This window comes from Mytilus edulis, chromosome 9, assembly GCF_963676685.1.
Source record: "Mytilus edulis chromosome 9, xbMytEdul2.2, whole genome shotgun sequence".
Lineage (NCBI taxonomy): Eukaryota > Metazoa > Mollusca > Bivalvia > Mytilida > Mytilidae > Mytilus > Mytilus edulis.
In genome coordinates, this window is record NC_092352.1 from 44871209 (window position 1) to 44897782 (window position 26574).

Genomic DNA, 26574 nt, shown 5'->3' on the forward strand with positions numbered 1-26574 from the left:
TGTCATAAGATGGTCTTATGACACGTCCTAATCCTAAGATAGCTTCCAGAACACCTACCCAGATGAATAACTATACATTCTGGCGAACTGATATGCTGATTCCCTATGAAAATTTGCAATTTTAATACATAAATATTATTCTTACAATTTATGGAAATAGTTTCCAATAGTTTTCCAAGCATATACTCAAGTATTGTTCAGCTTCCTCAGTTGACTTTGCAAGTCCTCCAATACTAAGTTTTGACGAACTAATTATTCCTAGTATAAACCTTCACTCATACATGAACTAGACAGGATTATACGAATAAATAATTTATTTTATGTTGCATTTTTTACACCATCAATCAAATAAAAAACATTTTGAGGTGTCACTTCATGATTTAATTTCTTCATGTGAACCTCACAATGCACCATTAGCCAAATCAAAGTAAGGATTTCTATCACATCGTTGTAACCAGTTCTTAACATTTGATGGAAAATCTTTCTGGCCTTTGGATTGGTTGATAACAGACCACATGACAATGTCAGCCAACGACAATGTATTTCCTACTAACCACTCAGCAGATCCTAATTTGGAATTTAAAGATTTCAAAACTGCAGCATTTTCTTTTTTATTTCCTCTAACGTACTGCTCTGCCAGATCTAGCCATTCATCAATCCTGGTAGCTCCCACAACACATTTGTCAAAATCTGGATTTATAAGTCTCTGTATATATCGTGCAATATTAGATTCTCCTTCTATAACTGTTTGCTTGTGTGGATTTACCATTAAAGTTGGGCCATTCTGAACTACAAACATACAAAAGCGAATATAATATACTGTTTAATCAATATGCTATAAAATAGTACACACTTTTGTAATTATTTTTTTTCACAAAAAATTAATTTGTATGTGGTCAATACAATACATACCAACCTAAAGAAGTCTATGGACCTCAGATAGGTTAATTGTCATTCATGTTACTGGGAACAGCAGGGGAGGATCCAGAATTATAAGACATGTAAGAGGTGTTATTGCATATATATATTATAAAAGCTGAATCTATAAAAGCGAGGTGAGTAAGGCAAAAAACATCCCAAAATATGATTTATTTTCCCATCAAAGTAGAGTGTACACCCTCATTTTTCCCTTCGTAAACAGCTTTTAGAACTGCACTCTATCTACTTCACTAAGACTGCTAATATGCAACATATGAGTTTAAACAGCAGATATTTACCTTTCTTCCACAAAAGAGTAAAAGCCACTTCATTTTCATCTCTTTTTGTACAGCCACCATTCTGGAAGACTTCACGTAGATTCTGTGGCATAACAACAACACTGGAGTGGACATAAGATGTTGCAAACACTTTAAACATTTCACTAGCCACTTTATACAATACAAGTAGAGACAAAGGTGGACTGTCTGGGTCAGCACTTACTACTAAGTCATGGATAACATCTCCCTGAAAGATAAATTTAATCATAACTTCCAACAGTGAAATACAAAACTGCTGCATCCATCTTGTAGACAGAAAGGTACACGAGTAATTGAAACCAGTGACAACATTACGTTTGTAAGAATTTTTTATCATTGACAAGTCTTAAATGTACTTAAATATGCCAGGAAAAGATTTGAAATCCATTGTGAATATTAAATAATTGTGTCTTTATCAATCGCGTAAAAGCTGATCAAACCAGCAATGCTTACTTTGAATTCATTCAATTATGTGCATTTTTTTTTAGGGAAAAATGATTTTAATTTGATATTTCAATTCATGATTTTAGAAGGAGAAAGAATAGATACATGAATTATCATTTATCAGTTAAGATATTCAAGCTCTTTTTAGATGAAGATATTCAATCTATTTTTAGACAAAGATATTCAATCTATCTTTAGATAAAGATTCTCCTTCATTAAAACTGACATTGCATTTATGATGTCTACATACCAGATTAAGTTTTTGCTGTGATAACAATGGTACACTGGATTGGTCTGATGATGTTCCCTGCACAGATTTTGATGATGTCACAGCAGTTTTTGATGATGTCACAACTGTAGACATTGTGTATTTGGTACTCAGCTGTTTTACTGTATCTCTTAGGCACTGTAATCTGCTGAAAATTTCATTTTGTTTTCTTTCCAAGGCTGCTAATGGATCAGATTCTGCATTTGGTATCTCATCGTTCTGAAATAAATTTTATTTTCTATTAAATTCTTAAATGATTTGCATAATTCATATTTATTAGCATGATTAGGAAACCTTTCTAGTTTTGGCTGAAAGTTCTTTCAAAAAATTTGTTCAAGTTTTTTTTATATAGATACATGTAATATTTACCTGACAACTTTTGTACCAATAAGCAACATTGTAAGGTTAATTTAAGCTACACATACATGACATACAAAATATGCAAACAATTCTCTAAAATATTGAAAAAAATAATATTGAGATTGATATTTGATAAATGTCCTTTTCTCAAATCAACAAGGTTATTATCTAGAGACTAATTTCACCCCAGGGTGCCTGCCAGAAGTCTGTTATGGGCAATTGCAAAGAAACTAATAATATGCCAATATGAAAAGGGCCATAAGTTTTTTACTATGATTATCATGATTATCACATTTATCATAAACTTTTGATTATGGGTTTCAAGTAGAAAGGACAACTGAAGTCTTACGGTGACGCTTACCCTATCTGCTATTTTTCTTTGTGATAAACAAACCAATAGGTAAATTAATACATGTACCTCTACGCAACATTATGTCTACCATGCAAATTTACATATATTTAAAAGTATAAGTTTCAGGTAGACAAAAACCAGACTGATATTAAATATTAAGGAATAATAAAAAATTCAATTATTAATTGTTCAAATTTTCCATCAATCAAGGCAAACTATTGCATAAAGCTTGAAATTCCAAACTCAACGGTTTCTTGTTCTAAACTTGAACAATGTACATGCAACCCTGTTTACCATATGCATGTTTATCATGTTTAAACAAAACTTTAAATTTTATGAAAACTTCATCTTAAATAATAAAATATTCCTGAAAATGGTCATACAATGTATTTTCATAATTTTCATGCTTTGACAATTAAATGATGATTGTTGCAAAGTTATATACTGTAAATTAGAAAATTTTGGCGGTTTTCTCTTGAAAGACATTTTTTATTTTGGTGAGATTAATTTTGGTGCCTCATCCATTTTATACCTTTAATTTTGCTAATTACTATGCTAATTCATAACTGCCTTTATCTACCCCATCTTTGACAAAGTCATCGAATTTCTCAAACTAGAAACACAACAAAGTTAGGCAGCAACCATTTGATTTTCTGGAAGGCTATGGTTTTTTTTGGAAAAAAAAGTTTGTTTCCAGTTTTTGGAGAAAAAAATAATTTGTTTTTGATTCTGAGAAAAAAAAATGTTTGTTTCACCCTCAGCTGCCACTATTTGTAATGCTAAATTGAAAGAAAAATATTGTTTTTGACTTGTCGCGAAAAAAATAGATTGTTTTTCGCCACAGGCGAAAAAAATAATTTGTCCAGAAAAAAAAACCATAGCCCCCCCAGAAAATCAAATGGTTGCTGCCTTAGCTTAATGGAAGAATCGGATACGGATGCAATTGCAAATAATTCCAATTATCGTGGTTCAAAGCATAAAGAAAATATGAAATAAAAATTAAATCTATTTTCAAATAGATTTTGAAACAAGTCTGCAAGATACCAGCCATAATTTTACATCCAATTTTCATTATTAAAACTTTTCTATAATTAGACATTTTGAAAATTTTATTCTTTCACTGTTTCTTAAATTAGAGAGTAAACAAGAGGCTGTCACAACGACAGTAAACCGGATTTATTAACAATTATTTGTGTCCTGGCAATATCACAAGAACCATTACTGATGAATGGTGAAAGTGAAAATCGTCAATATCAAATTTGACCTCCATTTTGTCATCAGTATCAACATATTAAAATTTGAAAAGCTTAGATTGAATGGTTCATGAGTAAATGCAACAACCTGAATGGAAACGCCATTTTACGATCTTTCAAGAACCATAACTCCTGAATGGTAAAAGTCAAAATCGTCATTATTGAACTTGACCTCTATTTTGTCATCCGTAACAACATATTAAAATTTCAAAAGCTTTGGTTGAATGGTTCATGAGAAAATGCACGGACACGACGGGAAACACCATTTTTCAATCTTTCAAGAACCATAACTCCTGAACGGTAAAAGTCAAAATCGTCATTATTGAACTTGACCTCCATTTTCTCATCAGTAACAGCATATTAAAATTTCGGAAGCTTTGGTAGAACAGTTCATGCGTAAATGCACGGACAACTCCATTTTTCAATCTTTCAAGAACCATAACTCCTGAACGGTAAAAGTCAAAAATGCCATTATTGAACTTGACCTTTGAATAGTTGTCAGTAATAACATATTAAAATTTTAAAAGCTTTGGTTGAACGGTTCATGAGTTAATGCATGGACAACATTTGATTGCCGCCCGCCCGCCCGCCCGCCCGCCCGGCTGCCCGACCGCCCGCCCGCCGTACATCCCCAAATCAATAACCGACATTTTTGTCACAAAAATCCGGTTAAAAACTGTATAGAAATGTATCATATCTACTGAAAAAAATATGCATACTATGCTAAAGAAAATTGTGCAACATAATAGATTTTGAGGAATTGGCAAGATAGTTCAGCCTATTACAATTTTTTTTTAGACATAGAACAATTTGCAGCTAGACAAATCTTATTGATACAAGATATTGTTGAAGACAGTATGCTCGTTGAAACTTTATGCCATCATAATTTTAAAACTGATGGAATTGCAATACCCTGATTTTTCATTGCAGTTGCTTCTCATTTGAATAAGTTAGGAAATGAGCTAACATGCTTTACAAGTTGGTCAGTTTGAAGGGAAGAATCAGTAAAACATTTCATAAAATTGGTATAAAGAAAATTTATGACAAAGCCTTAAAATATGCACAGCTATACATACACGATGCACAGAAACAATTTTAAAGATATTATCATTTGAGAACACTAAATCTGCTTGAACCTACTTTTGTTAGTAAATTACTTTCTTTTTCTTCTTTCTTTTCAACTTCCTTTTTATCTTTACAGAAATCAAGTGTATTTCCCATATTATCTACACATGTTTAATAACAATACACACATCTCCTAAAGATGTAGTGCTTACAGCATTAATCATAAATTCTTTCCTCATGCACTGCAATGCAATGATTACATATACATTGTACCAAATAATGTGTCAGCTACACATTTCTTGCTACAATCTACGGATAATCAGTCATAATGGTACATGCTAAAACAAAGAAAATGTATCTGAGGTATAAAAACTCAATATAATTTTTTTTGTCATTAACAAAATATTTCTATTTATTTATATGAAATTGCATTTTAAGTATTTTAAGAAACTCTATAAACTATTTTAAGTTTATATTTCTAAAAATTTGTATTTAAAACAGGTGTATTAATAGTTTTTTATGTATTTCCTTTATTCGTTTTAGTCTTTTTTTCTCTGGCAGGCCGGCAGCTATATATAGCACTAACAAAATTGGTAATAAAAAATGTATAAGTAACTTTTTTAATATATAATGTTTTGTACAACATGTACAAAACTCTTTTTAAATAACAAATGTTTTCTAAAAAAAATAAAATTCTACCTATACTTGAAGGCAATATTTATGATGGGCGTATGACATTTGCGCCGATTTGGAAAATTTTCAATCTTTCATTTGCGCCGATTTCATTTTTTCATTTGCGCCGATTTTATATTTTTTCCTAATTAGATTTACAGGTAAGTTACAGGTAAGTTTATACTTTTATATTGGCTGAGCATAGAGTATAAAGACAAATCAAGTGACATTGCAATTGGTAAATGGCTATCCCAATGTTTCAGGTTACCATTCCTTTCCCTAAATGAAATCGATGACTGCTTCACATTTGACATTGTCTGACGCTCCTTCTGATGACAAATGTCATACATTCTTAGACAACGTACAAGTACACATTCCATAACGGTTAACTAATTCGTGATGGCGTCCATAAAATTAACGAAGGGATGATTTCAACTTCACCATTTGGAACTCTTGGTTTAATAGCTTCCCTGTGAGAAAATGCGAACTCTAGAAATGCCCCCACAAGTACGTATGCCAGATAAAGAAAAAGATGGCCTTCGTTATCGATAATTACGCCAAATATAGAAGATGCGAAATCATACGAAAGGAATATATTAGATGTGTTGCCTATACATACTCGGCAAGAACAGATTGTATTCCGTTTTTATGGATTTGAATGCTGCACATATATTTTTAATTTGTCATTTAAGTATAAACAAAGTGCTTTTATCTTAGGTTTTTACTTCTTGATTTTAAGCAGGAGACAACAGTTTTATACATGTTATGATTGACAATTCATAACATATGTACAACTGGCTAACGGAAGAGGTCTTTAATGATAAATGAAAATAACATTACTGGGATGGAGAGTTGTCTCATTGGCACTCATACCACATCTTCTTAATCATTACACCTGTAATTTACCTGTTATTTACCTGTAAAAAAAATCGGCGCAAATGAAAAAAAAAATCGGCGCAAATGAAAGAAAAAATCGGCGCAAATGAAATGCAGATCGGCGCAAATGCAAAACGCCGATTTATGATATATATACCAAATTGTCTTCTGGTCACACAATTAATTTTCTAATAATTATTTTCCTTTATTGGAGAACCCATTTAATTAACATATCATAAATCAAAACATTTACAGCATGTACAAACGTATGACTTAAAAATAATAATAATCACAAACTTTTAATTTGGAAAAAAGTTACAAAATAGCTTTAGGAAAGAGTATGCTCAATTTATTTACACAAAAATGTCTCTCCAATTTTCACTGTGCTTATTAAAAAAGGTTTTGCAATTTCAAAACATTCTTATTATTCAAGTATTTGACTAAAAAATCAATCATATATTTAGTATGCATGCATAATAGTGTAATGATTCTAACAACAAAAGTTTGACATTTACAAGAAAACATAAAATATTAATATTTTATTAAATAGTTAATTAATTTGTTCTAAATATTAATTCATAGAGCAATAAATTATAGTTTTGTTAAAATTCTAATAAAAAATATTATTGTTTATTTGTTATTGAATTATTTTTAAAATATCATGACTGTTATGGTTATAATTATTTATGATCTATAATACTAAAATTACGAGGTCCAATTTGTCAGCCGTCATCACGTAAAAACGACGAATCACAGAATTCAACTTTATATATAACTAATATAGTACAAAGGTGTAGATTAAAAATTACACCACTCCAGGCCCTTTTGTTTTCCACGTAATTAATATTGCCAACAGACTTGGGGTAATTGTAATTGTAATCGTTAATCAGCTGTAATTGATTACAATTTTTCAAGTAATCATTGTAATCATTAATCAGCCAAAAATCTGATTACATGTAATTTAATTTAATCAATTACTTTTCAAAATACCCTGTAATCCTGATTACTTTTGGATTACATTCTGATTACAATGAAAAAAAATCTTAAACTGTGTTTATGGTCAATAAATGAACAATTTTGTTATTCTTATTTAATTAATATTTGCATGTTAAGATAGTTTTGTTTACTTTATAAAGCATGTTTATTAATTTGTATACTTCAGAAAAAATTAAACTGTTACAGTATTGAAAAGTCTTCATTTATAGCCCAAGAAGAGACATATGATACAATTAGTAAAATATATTGTACTGGCCTTAGTAAAAGATATTGTACATATATTCACAATTTAAAGATGTACATATATATTTGATAATAACTGTTATATTCAAGTAATATTATACTTTTCTTTAATCCTGAATTATGATCTTTTGTTAATATTGTGATTTTTGTCAACTTTGAATAGGAAACCAATTAAGGTTTGTTTTTATTGCAATTTCCAATTGAGTATAGCTGTAGGGGGCTGTAGGACAATGTAAATGATAAAAGATTAATCAGACGGTTCATTCTCATTTATCCAACTTTTTTAAAATATAGGTAGTACAGGTAAAAAAAAAAGTTGGATAGATGAGATCAAAGGTAATCAAGAACAAAGGGTTTTCCAATTAGGGTTTGGTTGAATGACAGGTGAAAAATAAGACTGAAAATTATACCAGGATTAAATTTTCTGTAGTATTTTTTAGCATAGCATGTTAAAATGTGCAACTGACATTAAATGAATGTAAATCATTTGAAAGTATTTTAAAGTTATTTAACCGTTAACTAAAATGTGAATTTGATAGAAAAATATCAGTTGCACTTTTATTCATGAAGGAATTTGTCAATGAGATGGAGCTTTTTTTTTTGTATTAGATCCTCTTCGTTCATTTTTTTTTCTGTTCTTCTGTCCAAATGATCTAAATAGGACAAAATATAAGTTGAATACGTTTTACTACACAAAGACTGAACAGAACAAAGTTCACAAAACATATATGCATGCATATATATATAAAAAAAAAAGCAAAAGCAATTCTAGAACAAAGAATATAAAATACTGGCACAGTAATATCAACCGCACACCATGACTAAATGAATGTTCAGTAGATTCACAAAACATACAATGGCATTAAAGAAATGTCCACTATAGATATACACATCACAATTTTTTTTTTATTAAAAGGTTAACAAACGTAGCTGTAGTCTCTCCTTAAGTTGGGGTCAGTCTGTTGTCTATGTTTCGGTACTTTAACTTGCGAGTCTTGCGTTTCCCCCCTGCGGCGTACTGGATGAGTCGAATTTCTGTGGCAGCCTGTGTATTCCTAAGCTTCTGTATGATGAGGAACAGGCTAGGATGAGCCTTGTTTAACTGGTTGTTGAGTTTATGGTTCTAGCCTTCCAAATGATTTGTTGTCCTTGGTCCTACGGTAGAGAAGTGGTTCCATCGTTCTGGTTCTCTTTCAACCCACTGTTCTGTGACGTAGTCATTAAATTTTTAATTTTTAACACTTGGAGACATGGGATTAGGTTGTGAAAAATGTTTAGATTTTTGCATTGATGAGCAAATATGCTGAACACGAACAATGATTAATTTGGTAATCACTTTGAATCAGCACCACAAATAAAAGTTAACAGGTCTAAAAAAGTAAATAAACACATCATATTTACTCAATAAAATGTTAATATAAAATTATTATTGATTTGTGGGTTTCTTCTGTATAAAAGATGAAACATTTATTTATTATTCAAAGTATACTGAATTTTATATGAAATATACTAAATTTTATTCAAAATATACTAAATTTTATTCTTAAATAAAATGTAACAAGTTTACTATAGCCTCTTTTATGTATATAAAAACATACAGGAACAAATTTACTGTCAAATTTTAGAAAAACACCTTATAATTACTAAACAAACAACTCAATAATTAACAAAAATAAAAGTTGGCTAAATGAGAATGCCTTATTTTAAAAAGTTGGATAAACGAGAAGACACCAATCAGACATGTGAAAATTTATCTAATTAGCACAAACTAAATTAAAAGTTGGACAAATATCTTGTTCAAGATAAGCAAATTTTTGTATTTTCTTAAACTAGACATGTAAAATGCAATGATTTATAGGACTTGTATTTTGTTTACAATTTGATTAAACAATTCTATTAAAATTTTACATAGTTTTTAACTGGTAATTTTATTTCATCCATATTTTAACTTCTGTAAACTGCACCTTGAAATACATATAAAGTCTCAAAGAGGTCAGATGACAAACAGCAAACTCTTTATAATGCCATATTCAATTGAAGTCAAAATAATTCAGAGATCAATGCTGATAAAGTGTAATAGGTCATAACCAGTGACACAATGTTCATGTATGTATGTTGTGAACTTTTGTGGTTTATTAAATAGATGAAGTTTTAAGTTATCATTTTCTAATATACATTTGTATACAAAAAAAAATCCTTTCTAAATTGTGCTTTAGTTGTATCAAATGTTAATTCATTCATATCATTCAAAATGTTTTTTTTTTTAAATTCATTGTAATCAGATGTAATCGTGATTACTTTGCTAATTTAATCATTAATTTAATCAGGCACTTTCAGAAATGATGTAATCATTAATTTAATTTAATCGTACAAATGACAAAGTAATTGTAATTTAATCAATTACATTGAAAGTAATCGGACCCATCTCTGATTGCCAATAATGAAGAAGTTCCGGGTCGAGTCCGCTACCGATACCAATAGTATATTCACCTGTTACCTATTACCTTATCTGTATGTTCCGCATCTGACAGGCCCACCACCAAACGTTGTATTCAGGATTAATATGCTATATAGTATACACGGGTCATAACCACAGGGTTGACACTACTAAATTGTCAAATTGTTACCTATTGTTGTATTTTAATCAGTTAGACTTTCTAAGATAACAATACGAATACAAAATATCTGGACTAAAAATAAGGCGTATAGGTACAGTTTTCAATTTGTTAGTGGGCATGACGTAAAACAGCGAGGCAAAGAATTCAACTTTACTTAAAACTTATATAGGACAATGCTGTTGATTAAAAAATACTCCATTCCAGGACCTTTTGTTTTCCAAATAATTAATATTACCAATAATTGATAAGTTCCAGTTCGACGGGTTCAAACAGAAAGACTTGAAAGCAGAGAAAAACTGTGTATCTTATAATCAGCATGACTTTAACAGATGACAATACTAATACTAAAATAAGGCTTGGGCATAGTTATATACTTGAATTCAATCATGGACCCGTGATATTACAGGTGTGTTCTAGTATATATATATATATATATATATATGATATTGCAAGAAATTAATATTACGGTACATCAATTTTGATGATTGGAGTTTTTAACCAACTTGACTGGCTATACAGCCCTTGCATGTTCATACCTCAATTTACAGGCAATGGGAAGGAATACTAAGTTATCTCCCTTTCGTATATATGTACTGAATTCAATATTTTTCATAGAATACATGTATTAACTCATCTAACAAGTCTATTTTCATCTTTCTTTTATAAAAAAACAGGTGCTCCACAGGGTGCAGCTTATACGACCGCAGAGGTCAAACCCAGAACAGTTGGGGCAAGTATGGACACAACATTCAAGCTTGATACAGCTCTGCATTTGGGTTGTGATAAAAAATTACATAATATGAGTTTCTGACACAACACAAATGTCAAGATCTTACAAATCTATTGCACAATATTGTGCAATTAAAAATTTCTTCTTCAAACTTTGAGAAATTTGGAGAAAAAAAATTGAAAACTACTACCAGCCCCCTTTTTTTTTACAATTAGTCCAAAACCTGACATTTCTTTATACATAATTTACGAGCAGCGTAAGGAAGGTAAATCTGAACATACCCAACATTGTATGTTATTGAGTTACGTCCCTTACACTGCTTTTTTAAATTGTCTTAATTGTCCATTGACGAGAAAAACCTAGTTTTTTTCCCCTTTTATGGCCCTTTCGCCCCTAATTCCAAAACATTTTCAGCAATAACCCCCCAAAGTCAATACTAACCATCCCTTCATGGTATGGAAACTTGTGGTATAATTTCAGAGAGATTTATACACTTAAGGAGGCTCGCCGGTATAAAAATTTCGGAAAAAAATTAAACAGTTATTTTTCATTACGAATTTTATTTATTACCTTTATTAATTGTTACTTCATAATATGGTACAACCAGATGCTCCGCAGGGCATAGCTTTATACGACCGCAGAGGTTGAACCCTGAACGGTTGGGGCAAGTATGGACACAACATTCAAGCTGGATTCAGCTCTAAATTTGGATTGTGATTAAATAGTTGACACAGCATAGGTTTCTGACACAGAATGAATGTGTTCTAATGAACTTAAAATTTTTGTTTTCTCTTAGAGCAATTCACTATGCTGTTGAATATTAATCCTCTCAAAAAAATGTTTGAAGAAATTTTCTTTTTTATTTATGAAATTTCAAATGAGAAAAATTGAACCCAATTTTTTTAATCACATCCCCCTTTCCCTTATTCCAAAACTAATCTCAATTAAAATTTCTAATGGAGTTTGCAACAATAACTACTCATTTAAATACATCATAAAATATTAAGATGTAAAAAAAACTGCTTGTTATCACTGAATGGTAAAGATTATTTTAATTTATCAGTTGGTAGTAAAAAGTGAATATACATTGTATATTGTATATAACAAAGATTTAAGTTGATTCTGGACAAAGAAAGATAACTCCAATTAAAAAAAAATCTTGCTATTGCACAATATTTTGCAATTAGATATTTCTTGCTTACTATTCTGGACAAAGAAAGATAACTCTAATTAAAAAAAAAATTTGCTATTTCACAATATTGTGCAATTAGATATTTCTTGCCATTGCGCAATACTGTGCAATTGAAAAGACTTGCTATTGCACAATACTTAATATAAATATAAATCAATTGCTTTAAAAAAGCAATTGTAGGGGGTCTTTCCCCCCTTAAAATTAATTGAATTGGGGGGGGGGGGGGGGGGGGGTTTGTTTGTTTGTTTGTTTGTTTGTTTGTTTGTTTCTGTATGGGGTCTATATTATTGTTACCGGAGAAGTTTCATGTTTAGTTTGGAAAGTTTTTCTTTTATTTTAGGTACAGCGCGCGCGCCACATCACGTGACACGGGTTTATAATAACGAAAAGATAGTCTTTTTATTCCTTTTTAGGTGGGGACTTTGGACAGGCAACATGTATAGAGACGGAATGCACACAATGTAATTTCTTTTGTCATTGTAGGAAATTGACATTTTGATGACAGTTCACAAGCAGTGCATGATTTGGATTTATTTGATCCGGTGTAACTTTAAAACACATTTATTGATTATTTTCTGATAATGTACATTTTTCAGCACCTGTTTGTAACACAGATTAGTATTTCAATCTCGGAGCGGACATTTTATTGTAGGCTTTTACTGAAATTTACGGACCTAGCAAGCAATTTTTACGGCATTGCAATTTCTTTTCTCTAGGAAAAGCTTTGAGAGATATCTGCACCAAGTTTTTTTATAAACTTTTAGTACATGTATGCCCTGCTGACTGCAAATTTTGAGGTCGATTGTATTTGTAGTTTCAGAGTACATGTGGATTTTTTTTTCAGAAGTGACGCAAGAACAATATTAAATTTCAATTTTTCATGAAACATGATTGATTGATCATGATCATGATTGATTGATCATGATCATGATTGATCATGATCATGATTGATCATGATCATGATTGATCATGATCATGATTGATTGATTGATTGATTAGTTGGTTGGTTGGTTGGTTGGTAAAACACGTTGGATAGGGCCAATTGAAACAGCGAAAAAGAAACAAAAAAGATCTTGGACCCTATATTAAACACACGAGACGGAAACATGATTGATTGATTGATTGATTGATTGATTGGTTGGTTGGTTAAACATGTTGGAAAGGGTCAATTGAAACAGCGAAAAAGAAACAAAGGAGATCTTGAACCCTATATTAAACACATGAGAGGGAAACATGATTGATTGATTGATTGATTAATCATGATCATGATTGGTTGATTGATCATGATCATGATTTGTTGATTGATCATTATTGATTGATCATGATTGGTTGGTTGGCAAACACACATAAAATTCTTCAAGTCGTGCCCCAAATCACATATGTACATGACCTTGACCTTTGACCTTGTGACCTTTGTCAAGGTCATTGCTTCACAATGTCATTGCAAAAGACCCTATGGGTCAAGGACCTTTTGTTTAAGAGTTTTGCCTAATAATGGCTTTTTATAAACCATCAATGGGGGTTATGTCCCTTACATAATGGTAAAACCAATACAGTCATAATGTAACAAAGTTGCCCCTTGAAGTACTGAACATTTTTCACTGCTTAAATTTTCTGTATCTATAACCATTCAAGAATTATAGGGAAATCAAAGACATATGAAAATCTAAAATATGACCTTGACCTTTGAACTTGACCTAATTTTCTAAGTTAGGACCCAGGGGACTCAAATAAAAACATTCCAGGGTTATACGGTTAACGGTTTATGAGTTAAAAAAACATACCGACAAATTTATTCCGTAAAGGTACATAACTCCTATAAAATTTCATCGAATCGCTTCGATCCAAATTAGCCAAAAATTCCTGAGGATGTAACGAACAATTTGTAAAAAGAATTTTGTCGCTTTCTTATTTTGTTACGAAGGAGATGCACACACATGACAAACAGTGAATAGGGAGATAACTCTTACAAAGAAAATGGTTCGGCTTAGCAGGGTGAAATTTAAAAGCGCATAAACTATACGATACAATTATGAAAAAAATCTAAGCGACATATTGCGAAACAAACATTTATCGCAAGAACAAAATTTGGCGGAAAAAAAAAATAATAATAATAATAATTAAAAACCAATTGTTCAGAGAACAATTGAAAGTCTTTCCACACCAGAGAAATTTGGATAAGAAGGTAATTTGTTTATACTGATGCGATAAATGATGGTTTAATTATCTTTTTGAGTGATATAAGGGAGATAATATGCTACTTCCGGTGAAATGAATGTCACTTTCGGTCTCATATGATAGCTTCTTTCACACTGATTCCAAAAATATATAGTTTCTATATACTTTTGCATGTAGAATGGGAGATAATTGGCCACTTCCGGTTTGTTGGAAGTCATTTTTAGTCTTCAGTAATCTGTTTATGTATCTATATGACAAATTATATGGATTTTGAGTACTTTTATGGGAAAAAAATTGCAAAAAAAGCTACTTCCGGTTTTCTAAAGGTCACTTCCGGTAGCCATTTTTCAAGGTCATTTGTCACTTAACCTTTTGTATAAGGTCAAATGTCTTTATAATGAACTTAATTGAAGTTATAATCAAATAACCTCATATCAAGACATTCCAGGGGCACCAACTCCTATAAGATGCCATTTAATTGTATAAGACTAAATGAAGCATATCTTCATTACAATAAAGCAGACATTATGCACTTGTTCTTTTATATGTATCTCTCAAAGTGTCGGAGAAAATGCAAAAACAAGCAAAAGTCACTATTGAGAACTTGACCTTGACCTTTGACCTTGACCTCATTTTCTAAGTAAGGACCCAGGGGACTCAAATAAAAACATTCCAGGGTTATACGGTTAACGGTTTATGAGTTAAAAAAACATACGAACAAATTTATTCCATAAAGGTAGATAACTCCTATAAAATTTCATCGAATCGCTTCGATCCAAATACGCCAAAAATTACTGAGGATGTAACGAACAATTTGTAAAAAGAATTTTGTCGCTATCTTTTTTTGTTACGAAGTAGATACGCTTTGATGATAAACAGTGAAAAGGGAGATAACTCTTACAAAGAAAATGGTTCGGCTTAGCAGGGTGAAATTTAAAAGCGCATAAACTATACGATACAATATGAGAAATATCTAAGCGACATATTGCGAAACAAACATTTATCGCAAGAACAAAAGTTGGCGGAAAAAAAAAAAAAAATAATAATAATAATAATAATAATCAGAACAAAAACAATAAGTCTTTCCACAGAAAAGTGGAAAGACTTAATAATCAGAACAAATACAATAGGCTTTCCACAGAAAAGTGGAAAGACCTAATAATTTTAGATCCTGATTTGGACCAACCAAATCTAAGTACATTTTTGGATTCAGCATATCAAAAAACCCCAAGATTTCAATTTTTGTTAAAATCAGACTAAGTTTAATTTTGGACCCTTTGGACTTTAGTGTAGACCAATTTGAAAACAGGACCAATAAAGGGCTGCGCTTTAGCGCATGATACGCCCGTTGCTCTTTTAACTTGTCTTTTATGCTTTAAATGAATTTATATGATCAACTAGAAATATATATACAAATCAAAAGGGATGTTACATTAATATATTCACCAAAGTTTCATAAAATCCCCCTTTTTTAAGTATAAAAAATCATTACTTAAGAAAACGTAAAATCTAAAATTTATAAAAATGGAAAGGGAGCTTATGTCAATAGATATAAACAAAGTTGTATAAAATTTTGTGAAAGTGTTAGTTATTGTCCCAAAATTGGAAAATCCCCCATTTTTTAAGCATAAAAATTCATAACACGGAAATGTAAAATCTGAAATTCATAAAAATTGAAAGGGAGCTTACATCAATAGATATAAACAATTCACCAAAGTTTCATGGACATTGGTGAAAGCCTTTTTGAGTTATTGTCCGAAGTGTTGAAAATCCCCCTTTTTTTTATGAATAAAGCCCCATAAATCCAAAACTTAAAATCTGAAATTAAAAAAAAACGAAAGGGAGCTTACGTCAATAGATATAAACAATTCAACAAAGTTTCATGGACAGTGGTGAAAGCCTTTTTGAGTTATTGTCCGAAGTGTTGAAAATCCCCCTTTTTTTTATGAATAAAGCCCCATAAATCCAAAACTTAAAATCTGAAATTTATAAAAATTGAAAGGGAGCTTACATCAATAGATATAAAAAATTCACCAAAGTTTCATGGACATTGGTGAAAGCCTTTTTGAGTTATTGTCCTTAGTGTTCAAAATCCCCCTTTTTTTATGAATAAAGCCCCATAAATCCAAAACTTAAAATCTGAAATTTAAAAAAACCGAAAGGGAGCTTACGTCAATAGATATAAACAATTTACTTAAGTTTCATGGACATTGGTGAAAGCCTTTTTGAGTTATTGTCCGAAGTGTTGAAAATCCCCCCTTTTCTTATGAATAAAGCCCCATAAATCCCAAACTTAAAATCTGAAATTAAAAAAAAACGAAAGGGAGCTTACGTCAATAGATATAAACAATTCACTTAAGGTTCATGGAAATTGGTGAAAGTGTTTTTGAGTTATTGTCCGAAGTGTGGACGACGGACGGACAGACGGACGGATGGACAACGGTATACCATAATACGTCCCGTCTAAAAGACGACGGGCGTATAAAAATGAAGAATCTACATACACAGTTAGATTTGGTATATCAAAGAACCCCATTTATTCAATTTTTGATGAAATCAAACAAAGTTTAATTTTGGACCCCAATTTGGACCAACTTGAAAACTGGGCCAATAATCAAGAATCTAAGTACATTTTTAGATTCAGCATATCAAAGAACCTAACTGATTCATTTTTTGTCAAAATCAGACTAAGTTTAATTTTGGACCCTTTGGACCTTAATGTAGACCAATTTGAAAACGGGACCAAAAGTTAAGAATCTACAAACACAGTCATGACAGTTAGATTCGGCATATCAAAGAACCCCAATTATTCAATTTTGATGAAATCAAACAAAGTTTAATTTTGGACCCTTTGGGCCACTTATTATGTTAGGACCAAAACTCCCAAAATCAATACCAACCTTCCTTTTATGGTCATAAACCTTGTGTTTAAATTTCATAGATTTCTATTTACTTATACTAACGTTATGGTGCGAAAACCAAGAAAAATGCTTATTTGGGTCCCTTTTTGGCCCCTAATTCCTAAACTGTTGGGACCTAAATTCCCAAAATCAATACCAACCTTCCTTTTGTAGTCATTAACATTGTGTTTAAATTTCATTGATTTCTATTTACTTAAACTAAAGTTATTGTGCGAAAACCAAGAATAATGCTTATTTGGGCCCTTTTTTGGCCCCTAATTCCTAAACTGTTGAAACCAAAGCTCCCAAAATCAATCCCAACCGTTCTTTTGTGGTCATAAACCTTGTGTCAAAATTTCATAGATTTCTATTAACTTAAACTAAAGTTATAGTGCGAAAACCAAGAAAATGCTTATTCGGGCCCTTTTTGGCCCCTAATTCCTAAAATGTTGGGACCAAAACTCCCAAAATCAATACAAACCTTCCTTTTGTGGTCATAAACCTTGTGTTAAAATTTCATATACTCCCTTCACTTTTACTAAAGTTAGAGTGCAAAAACTAAAAGTATTCGGACGACGACGACGACGCAGACGCCAACGTGATAGCAATATACGACGAAATTTTTTTCAAATTTTGCAGTCGTATAAAAATCATTCAACAAAAATATTTTGAGTTGGCCCCAGATGACTTTTAAATGTATATATCATTAAAAAAGCTCCAAATTATCTCCCTTTGGTGCAAAAATGCCATTTTTTGGCATTAAAATTGAAATATCTTTTTTAACTCATCGGTGACCTATATTTTTTATTGTTTTTTTAAAACAAGCTTTACTTAAACTAATCTTTTGTAAAATTTGAGCGATTTCTGTAATTAAGTTCTTATTTTATTTCGATATTACCTTTTTTCTCCTATTAGTTCAACAGAAAAAAAGTAACTTTACAATAATTGTATGCTTCTTTCGAAGGCAGATTGTGAGTGTAAATGAACGGTGACCCCATCTTTTTATTTCATTTTTCTATAAAGTATAAGATAAAGTTCATTTATAGAAAAATACAGCAAAATCCTATATTAGAATAAAATTTTGATTTAGACCCGCGAACCTCCTTAAACACAATTTATTGTCAGGAAAATACAAAACAGCTTATTTGGGCCCCTTTTGGGCCCCTTATTATAAAATGGCTGGACCATAACCCCCAATATCAACCCCAACCTTCCTTTAGTGGTATTGAACCTTCTTATTAAATTTCATAGAGATCCATTCACTAAACAAAGTTATTGTACGGACAAGTTATTGACTGGAAACTACACAAATGCTTATTTGGGCCCCTTTTTTGGCCCCAACTTCCCATTGGGACCATAACACCCAAAATCAATTCAAACCTTCTACCTGTGGTATGAAACATTGTGGTACAATTTCAGAGCAATTGAAATGCTTATACACAAGATGATATCCTGAAGGTAAAAAAATGCTCGTTTTGGGCCCCTAATTCAAAAATGGTTGGGACCATCATCCCCAAAATCAATCCCAGCCTTCCTTTTGTGGTATTGAACCTTCTTAATAAATTACATAGAGTAGGATTCACTTAAACTAAAGTTATTGTCCGGAAACCAATGTGTCTTCGTACTACGACGGCATCATACACGTACCATTATATGAACGCAAAATTTTTTTGCGGTCGTATAATAAATTTATAGCAGTTATAACAATCATAAGAACAAATTTATAATTGAATGTTCTTCATGTCTTTATGATCAAACTTTACATATATAAAGTACATTTTTTTATAGAAATAACTGCTACATGTATATAAAGGTGTGATTTTTTTCCAAACTTCTGGTCAAATAGAAAGGCAATCAATGGAAGACAGTAATTGGTATACATATAGATTCCACCACTGCATTGAGTGTGATACGATATTTATCCACTCTCGACAGTTAAATTTTAAAATTTAACTGTCGAGAGTGGATAAATATCTATTACACAAGATTTGGTGGTGGAATCTGTTTCTCTAATGATTTTCAAACAATACGTAGGCAAACTTATTCCTTCTTTGCCACTGATCTGCAAAAAGATGTGTTCTTTCTATGTGACGTCATCAGGCATGGTCGTCTTTTTTGATGCTGTCACAATAGGAAATTCAGAGGAAAACAAGAAAATCCGACGTCATAATCGGATTTTAACCAATGAAGAACTGAGATCAAACGAACCACACGTTGACTAAATTTTTTTTATACAATGGGTGCAGAAAGGGATAAATTGACGAAGAATTAGAGAAATATTTTTATTACACTGCACTGAATGTTTTTTTTTTAAATAACTTGCAAAATATTTTGACCAGATGATCAGATTGATTGACTGACTGATTGTTGATTCAAGAGGAAATCAAAGGAACAGGAACACTGATGTGCAACAAAAAATGAAATCCAGCATACATAGAAGTGAACTATTTAATAACAACTGCCATATTTCAGTCTTTGTACATGTACATGACATTTTAAGAAAAAATGGTGGGTTGAACAGTGACTTGAACCTTGATTAATAGCTAGCCAAACCTATAGCTTTATGACAATGTTAAATCAGAATTTTATTTTCATATAAAAATATTCTGATCCCCGATTTGATGGAAAAAAATATTGCAGTAAACAGATGCCCCAAAAAAGTATTCTGAGTCCAGATTTTCCCCATAACTTATAGTGTTAAATTTGGAGAGAAAATAAATGATTTGATTGATAGTGCTGAAATACTAAAATCAATGTTCATACTTTGCCCAACAGAATTTTTTGCACTCTGACAAAAAACCATAACACCCCAATGGAGTTAAATGGTTGCTCCCTAACCAAATGAAGGAATGTGAAGTGCTTGTCATATCTATAATACTAAAATTACGAGGTCCAATTTGTCAGCCGTCATCAGGTAAAAACGAAAAAATCAAAGAATTCAACTCTATATATAACTAATATAGGACAATGGTGTAGATTAAAAATTACACCACTCCAGACCCTTTTGTTTTCAGCATAATTAATATTGCCAATAATTAACAAGTTCCGGGTCGAATCTGATACCGATACAAATAGTATATATTCAGCTATTACCTTATCTGTACGTTCCGCATTTGACAGGCGCACCACCAAACGGTGTATTTAGGATTTTGCTATATACATGGGTCATAATCAAAGGACTGACACTACTAAATTCAATCATTGTCAAATTGTTCCCTATTGTAGTTTTATTCAGCAATCAGCAAGACTTTCTAAGATAACTAATATAGGACAATGCTGTTGATTAAAAATACTCCATTCCTGGATAGCCAGGACCTTTTGTTTTCCAAATAATTAATATTTCCAATAACTGATAAGTTCCAGGTCGACGGGTTCAAACAGAAAGATTTGAAAGCAAAGAAAACTGTGTATCTTATAATCGACATGACTTTATCAGATGACAATACTAATACTAAAATAAGGCTTAGGCATAGTTATATACTTTAATTCAGTCACGGACCCGCGATATCACGGGTGTGTACTTGTCTATATTAAAATACTGAAATTATTGCTAGGTTTTAATAATCATGATGATAATGCGAATAATGTAACTCATTGAGTATCACAACAAAAAACATGCATTCTGATTTATGACTTAAGATCTATAAATGCAATTTTTTTAGTAGGACACATACTTGTGTTTGCACTCTAGCATGGCAGTAAAACAAAATATGCAAGAATTTGAAAAAAACAAGCATTCTGTGAGTATTGCATGGCAATATATAGTCCCCTACCGTTATAATTGTTCATTGTATTGGCACAAAATTCAAACTTGATCTATAACTTGTCATGGTGTAAACTACTGTATATATATCAAAAATATCGTCAATATCTTCAAGTATTACAAAAACCGGTGTTGAAAACTAATTATTTAAGTGAATTTTCTATGTCCATGGACCATAACTCTGCACAAAATCATCAGACAGGAACAAAATTTTAACTTAATCTGTATCTTGTCATGATGAAACAATACCTTTTTTCATATCGATAATCATTATAAATATCTTTAAAAAGTTCATACCAGTTACTAAGAACCCAGTGTCTCTTCTACTTTTGCTGATTATAGTCAAAGGCTCAACAAAAATTGGGAAAAAATTGTTAAAAATTTACCTAAAGATTCTATCTAATTCTTGATTGTAAGAAGTTTCTGTTCAAGTTTGGTTAAAATCCAGGATGGTTTTTTAAACTTATAAATGTTTTAAAAAAATTTTTTTTTACAAAATTTCCCTCTAGCTTTTGATCATAAACAAGCTTCTGTCCAAGTTTGGTTCAAATAATTTAAAATTTTAATAACAAAGTGAATGTATTGTTAACGGGCAGAAAAACTCATAAGTAAAATACAGATAAACATGATTGGATTTTTACAAAATTGACTTCTTGATACTATCTTATGATTATAAATAAGCTTCTGTCCAAGTCTAGTAGCAATCCAGGATTGTTTAAGAAAGTCATCCAAATTTCAAAAACTTTTAACTACAGTTATGTAGGTGTTATGGTTTTTTTCCTGAAAATACATATTCTTCTTCTGATGCCCAATTTTATGAAAAAAAATATTTAGTGTAAAAAGATGACAAAAAAATTACCCTGAATCCAGACCTTCCCCAAACCTTTAATATATAGTGTTACATTTAAAAAAAATTAATTTAATTGAAAGTGATGAAAAAGTAAATAAAATTGTTCGCCCTGAGCGCATAATTTTTTACCTGACTCAGCAAAAAGATAATTCCCCCTCCCCCCTATTAAAGTTCAATTGCTGCTCCCAAATAATTCAGCGGGTATTTGAATATTAATAGGGTTTGAACGGAGCCAGGGGGCAAATGTGACTTTGTGTAGGGTGCAAATGTGTTTTGGGAGCGAACAAACCTGATGCCATCTTGCTACCACAGGATTTGAGGGTACATTAAACAGAAAATAAACTTATCCTCGTCTCATGGGTCTCTCCTGTTATTCAGAATGTATTATTTATTTTTATCACAATTTCCAATGAAAAAGCATGCATTATTCAAATTCATGTGACCTACAAAAACACCTAATCTGACCATTTAAGACTGGTCTCATTTAGATTTTTTTTTAGGGTGATTTCAACATCTACACTTGTCTACAGTTCAGGGAAAGTTTCATTTTCAGAAGGGTTTCAAAAGTAAATTAATTCTACTGATTAAGTGACTATGGAATCCATGACAAATCGCCCCACTGGCAAATTGCCCAACTTTTTTACTAACTCGTCCCACTTTTTGAAAAATCGCCTCACTTTTGTTTACCATCTGGCCTTACTTATGAAAAAGAGTAAAATCCCATTGAAACAAGGTTAGATAACTTGCTCCATTTATGAAAAGGGTAAAATTCCCTCTGAAATAACGTCTGCCAACTCGCCCCACTTGTGAAAAATAGACAAATCCTAGTGAATTTAGTAATCAATGATTATGTCAACTTGCCCAACTTGATGCAAAACATGCAATCCCATTGTATATCTACCGGTATGTTCCTGTCCAACTCATAAATAAAATCAATACCTATGAAAACCTTATATACATGCTTTTCCCGTTTAAATTGGTTTAACTAGTCATTTTGGGGCCCTTTATAGCTTATTGTTCGGTGTGAGCCAAGGCTCCGTGTTGAAGACGATACTTTGACCATGAATTAATATTAATTAATAGAAACTTCTGAAAAAAATTACAGCTAAAGATCTCAAGACAATCATCATTTCTTAATACATAATTTTCAAGCAGTGTTAGGGAGGTGATCAAACATAGCAAACATAATCAAACAGTATTCTATAAATGGAATTGGATTACCTCCCTTACACTACTTTTAAATTGTCTAAATTGTCCTTTAACCAAAAAAAACCTTGTTTTCAGTTTTCCCCCTTTTTTTTCCCCTATTTCCTAAATGTTTTGAGCCTTAACCCGACATAACCAATCCTTTGAAGTATGGAAACTTGTGGTATGATTTCAGAGACAATTTATACTCTTAAACACAAGTTAATGACTGGAAACTACAAAAATGCTTATTTGGGCCCCTTTTTTGGCCCCCAACTTATTGAAACCACCCTTGTAGCAAGAACCCCAAAAACTCAATTCCACCCTTTCCTTTGTAGTAAGAAACCTTGAAATATAAAATGCTTCTTTTCAAACTTTGGCCCTTTTTTGGCCCCTATTTCCTACATGTTTGGGTAAATTAACCCCAAACTCAATCCCAGACTTCCCTTTGTTATATGGAACCTTGTGGTACAATGTCAGAGAGATCCAATAGTTATACACAAGTTATTGTCCTGAAACTAGAAAAATGCTTGTTTTTGGCCCCTTTTTGGCCCTTAATTCCTAGACTGTTTGTCCCCATAAACCTAAAAATAAATCCCAACCTTTTACTTATGCCCCAGTTTGGGGCGATTTTTTTAAAAGTGGGGAGAGTTGGTGAAAAAGTGGGACGATTTGGTGTGGGGCGATTTTCCAGTGGGGCGATTTGTCCTCTTTCCTAACTATGATAAGATAAGATAAGATAAGATAAGATATTTTTATTTCCAATTATGGGCCCCAAAGGGCATAAACATTACAACATCAATAATTTTTTTCATAATACAATACAAACAATGAGATAAAAAAAAAAAAAAAAAAGTTAAACGAGAACTATTTAAGTTCTTACAGAATACGTACTATGAATACAGGATGACGCAAGAAAATACTTGATACATGTAGATCTATATAAACATTAAATGTATTTACACTTTTTGTTTTGCAACAGCCTTCGGCTTCAGAATGTCAGAAGAAAGCTTCTTCAAGTTCTTGCTGACTCTTGAAAATTATAAAAATCTGAACAGTCAGTCCTTTACAAACCTGGTTATGGTAGTTTCGACAAGAGTACATGACATCGGGAATAGATGTTTGTTCATCATTGTTATAAAAAGTGTCTACTTTGTACATTTTTCAACTGATTGCCGGCCCACACGTGTGATCTGTCAAAGAGCAAAGGGACGGAACTCTTACACATAGGTCTGACTAATACCCATATTTGGTTTTAAGAAAATTTAAACAAAAACGTCCCTTTAAAGAAACAAATTATTCGCTCTGAAACGAAATCTGAGTATTAAGATTATCTGAAATCTTAGTATTTAGATTATCTGAAATCATAGTATTTAGATTATATGAAATCTTAGTATTTGGATTATCTAAAATTACATGTTCAATGAAGCATGATTTCATTATCTAAGAAACCTGGTGCATTTATGACCACCATTTGGTCAGCAAATTGTAAAAAAACTATGCATTGTCAATTAAAATTTTACGATCGCGATTCAAATACATCTACTAATGAATATTTTAATAGCATTCTCGTCTTGTTTATTTTTTTATTTATTTTTTTACATTAATCCGATCCATGAAAGTCGTGAAACTGTTTTACTGTTGCAATACACAGTACACAATACCAAATTGTACTGCCGAAGTATTTAATTTATTTTTATTTTTGTGAAGAACAAAAAGCAGGAAATAGATCCTGATCCTATGAAAATGTTGTGAACAAATGGAAAGTAAATTATTTCGTCATTTCAGTTGGATATTATCAGAAGTCCATTACTAGACGTATATAGTAATGGACTTCTGATTATGTATTGCAACAGTTAAACTGTAAAATGTCCAAAAGAAATATCAGTAACAAATTTCCTTTTCATATAGACTGTTTTCATGTTGAAGACTTTTGACTCCAGATTCTATACTTTTTCGACTGATTACCTAATCTGTGGTAGGACATGGTAGGTACACGGTCAAATGAGAGATACCAAAAAAAGTATACAAATCCTTGGTAACATTAAACATATAATCGTTGCAATTTGAAAGAAAGGTTAAACGTTTTCCGATGATTTTATCGTGTATAGAAGACAAAAAAAAACCAGAAAATTTACCACCAAAATTGTACAGATTGAAAACTAGATTCTAATTCTTTACGTTGCTGTTACCTGTCCGAGTACCAGGATGACCTACCACATGATAAGTAATCTGTCCGACGGACTGAAAAATATAAATTAGATGGTCCACTTGTATTTTTGTCCATCTGATGAGTTAAGCCTTTTTCAACTGATTTTTATAGTTCGTTCTTATGTTGTACTGTTATACCACTGTCCCAGGTTAGGGGGAGGGTTGGGATCCCGCTAACATGTTTAACCCCGCCACATTATTTAAGTATGTGCCTGTCCCAAGTCAGGAGCCTGTAATTCAGTGGTTGTCGTTTGTTTATGTGTTACATATTTGTTTCTCGTTCATTTTTTTTATATAAATAAGGCCGTTAGTTTTCTCGTTTGAATTGTTTTACATTGTCTTATCGGGGCCTTTTATAGCTGACTATGCGGTATGGGCTTTGCTCATTGTTGAAGCCCGTACGGTAACATATAGTTGTTAATGTCTGTGTCATTTTGGTCTCTTGTGGACAGTTGTCTCATTAGCCATCATACCACATCTTCTTTTTTTTTTTTTTTTTTTTTTTTTTTTTTTTTTTATATAAGTCGGTATTATGAAAATGGTCTATTAACAAAATATGCGTTATTTCATGTTTTAAAACTTGAATATAATCAGAGACATATATGTACACATATGTGTATATAAGTCTCTGATATAATGAATATGTCAATGATCTATGCTCCCTAAATGGATCGATCCCTTAACTAAGATTATGATCGATTATATTGTTCTCCAAACAATGTACCTAGTTAACTTAAAATCAAGGTTATCGAATAACTGGTTTAGCAATTGGAAGAGTAATTAGGTTAACATAGAGAAACAAGATATAGCACTATTGCATATACTTTCACTTCTCTCACTGTTCAGAAAGATAAATATAATTTGTTAAGTAGACAAGAGTGCACACGTTGAAATGTCTCTTATTCTTTACTAACCATTGTTATTATGTTGATAGTCCTAAATATAAAGCTTTACAACAACTTTCACATAAACTTAACATGATCCAAGAAAATGAAGTCAAGGTCATCTAAACCAACCGAGAAATGCATGTACACCTTAAAATCATTCAATACAATAATTATAGTTGACCTATTGCTTATAGTTTTTAAGAAACAGAATTAACCAAGAAAAATAAACATTGACCAATGAACCATGAAAATAAGGTCAAGGTCAGGCAGACATGTACAACTTACAATCCTTCCAT

At 31.5% G+C, this 26574-nt stretch overlaps 1 protein-coding gene across 2 annotated transcripts; it reads right to left on the bottom strand.

Annotated features, from left to right (window-relative positions):
* Positions 1 to 296: 296 nt before the first annotated feature.
* On the bottom strand, positions 297 to 24411 carry LOC139488454 (aminoacyl tRNA synthase complex-interacting multifunctional protein 2-like). 2 transcript variants are annotated; one of them, XM_071274059.1, is made up of 4 exons: positions 24255 to 24411; positions 1930 to 2166; positions 1218 to 1443; positions 297 to 789 (listed from the first exon to the last, which is right to left on the bottom strand). In XM_071274059.1, the coding sequence occupies exons 1-4, from the start codon at positions 24339 to 24341 to the stop codon at positions 401 to 403; spliced, it is 939 nt and encodes a 312-aa protein (XP_071130160.1). In that variant the 5' UTR covers positions 24342 to 24411; the 3' UTR covers positions 297 to 400. The 2 variants fall into 2 exon arrangements, with proteins under 2 accessions (XP_071130160.1, XP_071130161.1); XM_071274060.1 differs by lacking the exon at positions 24255 to 24411 and adding an exon at positions 5053 to 5315.
* Between the last annotated feature and the right edge of the window lie 2163 nt (positions 24412 to 26574).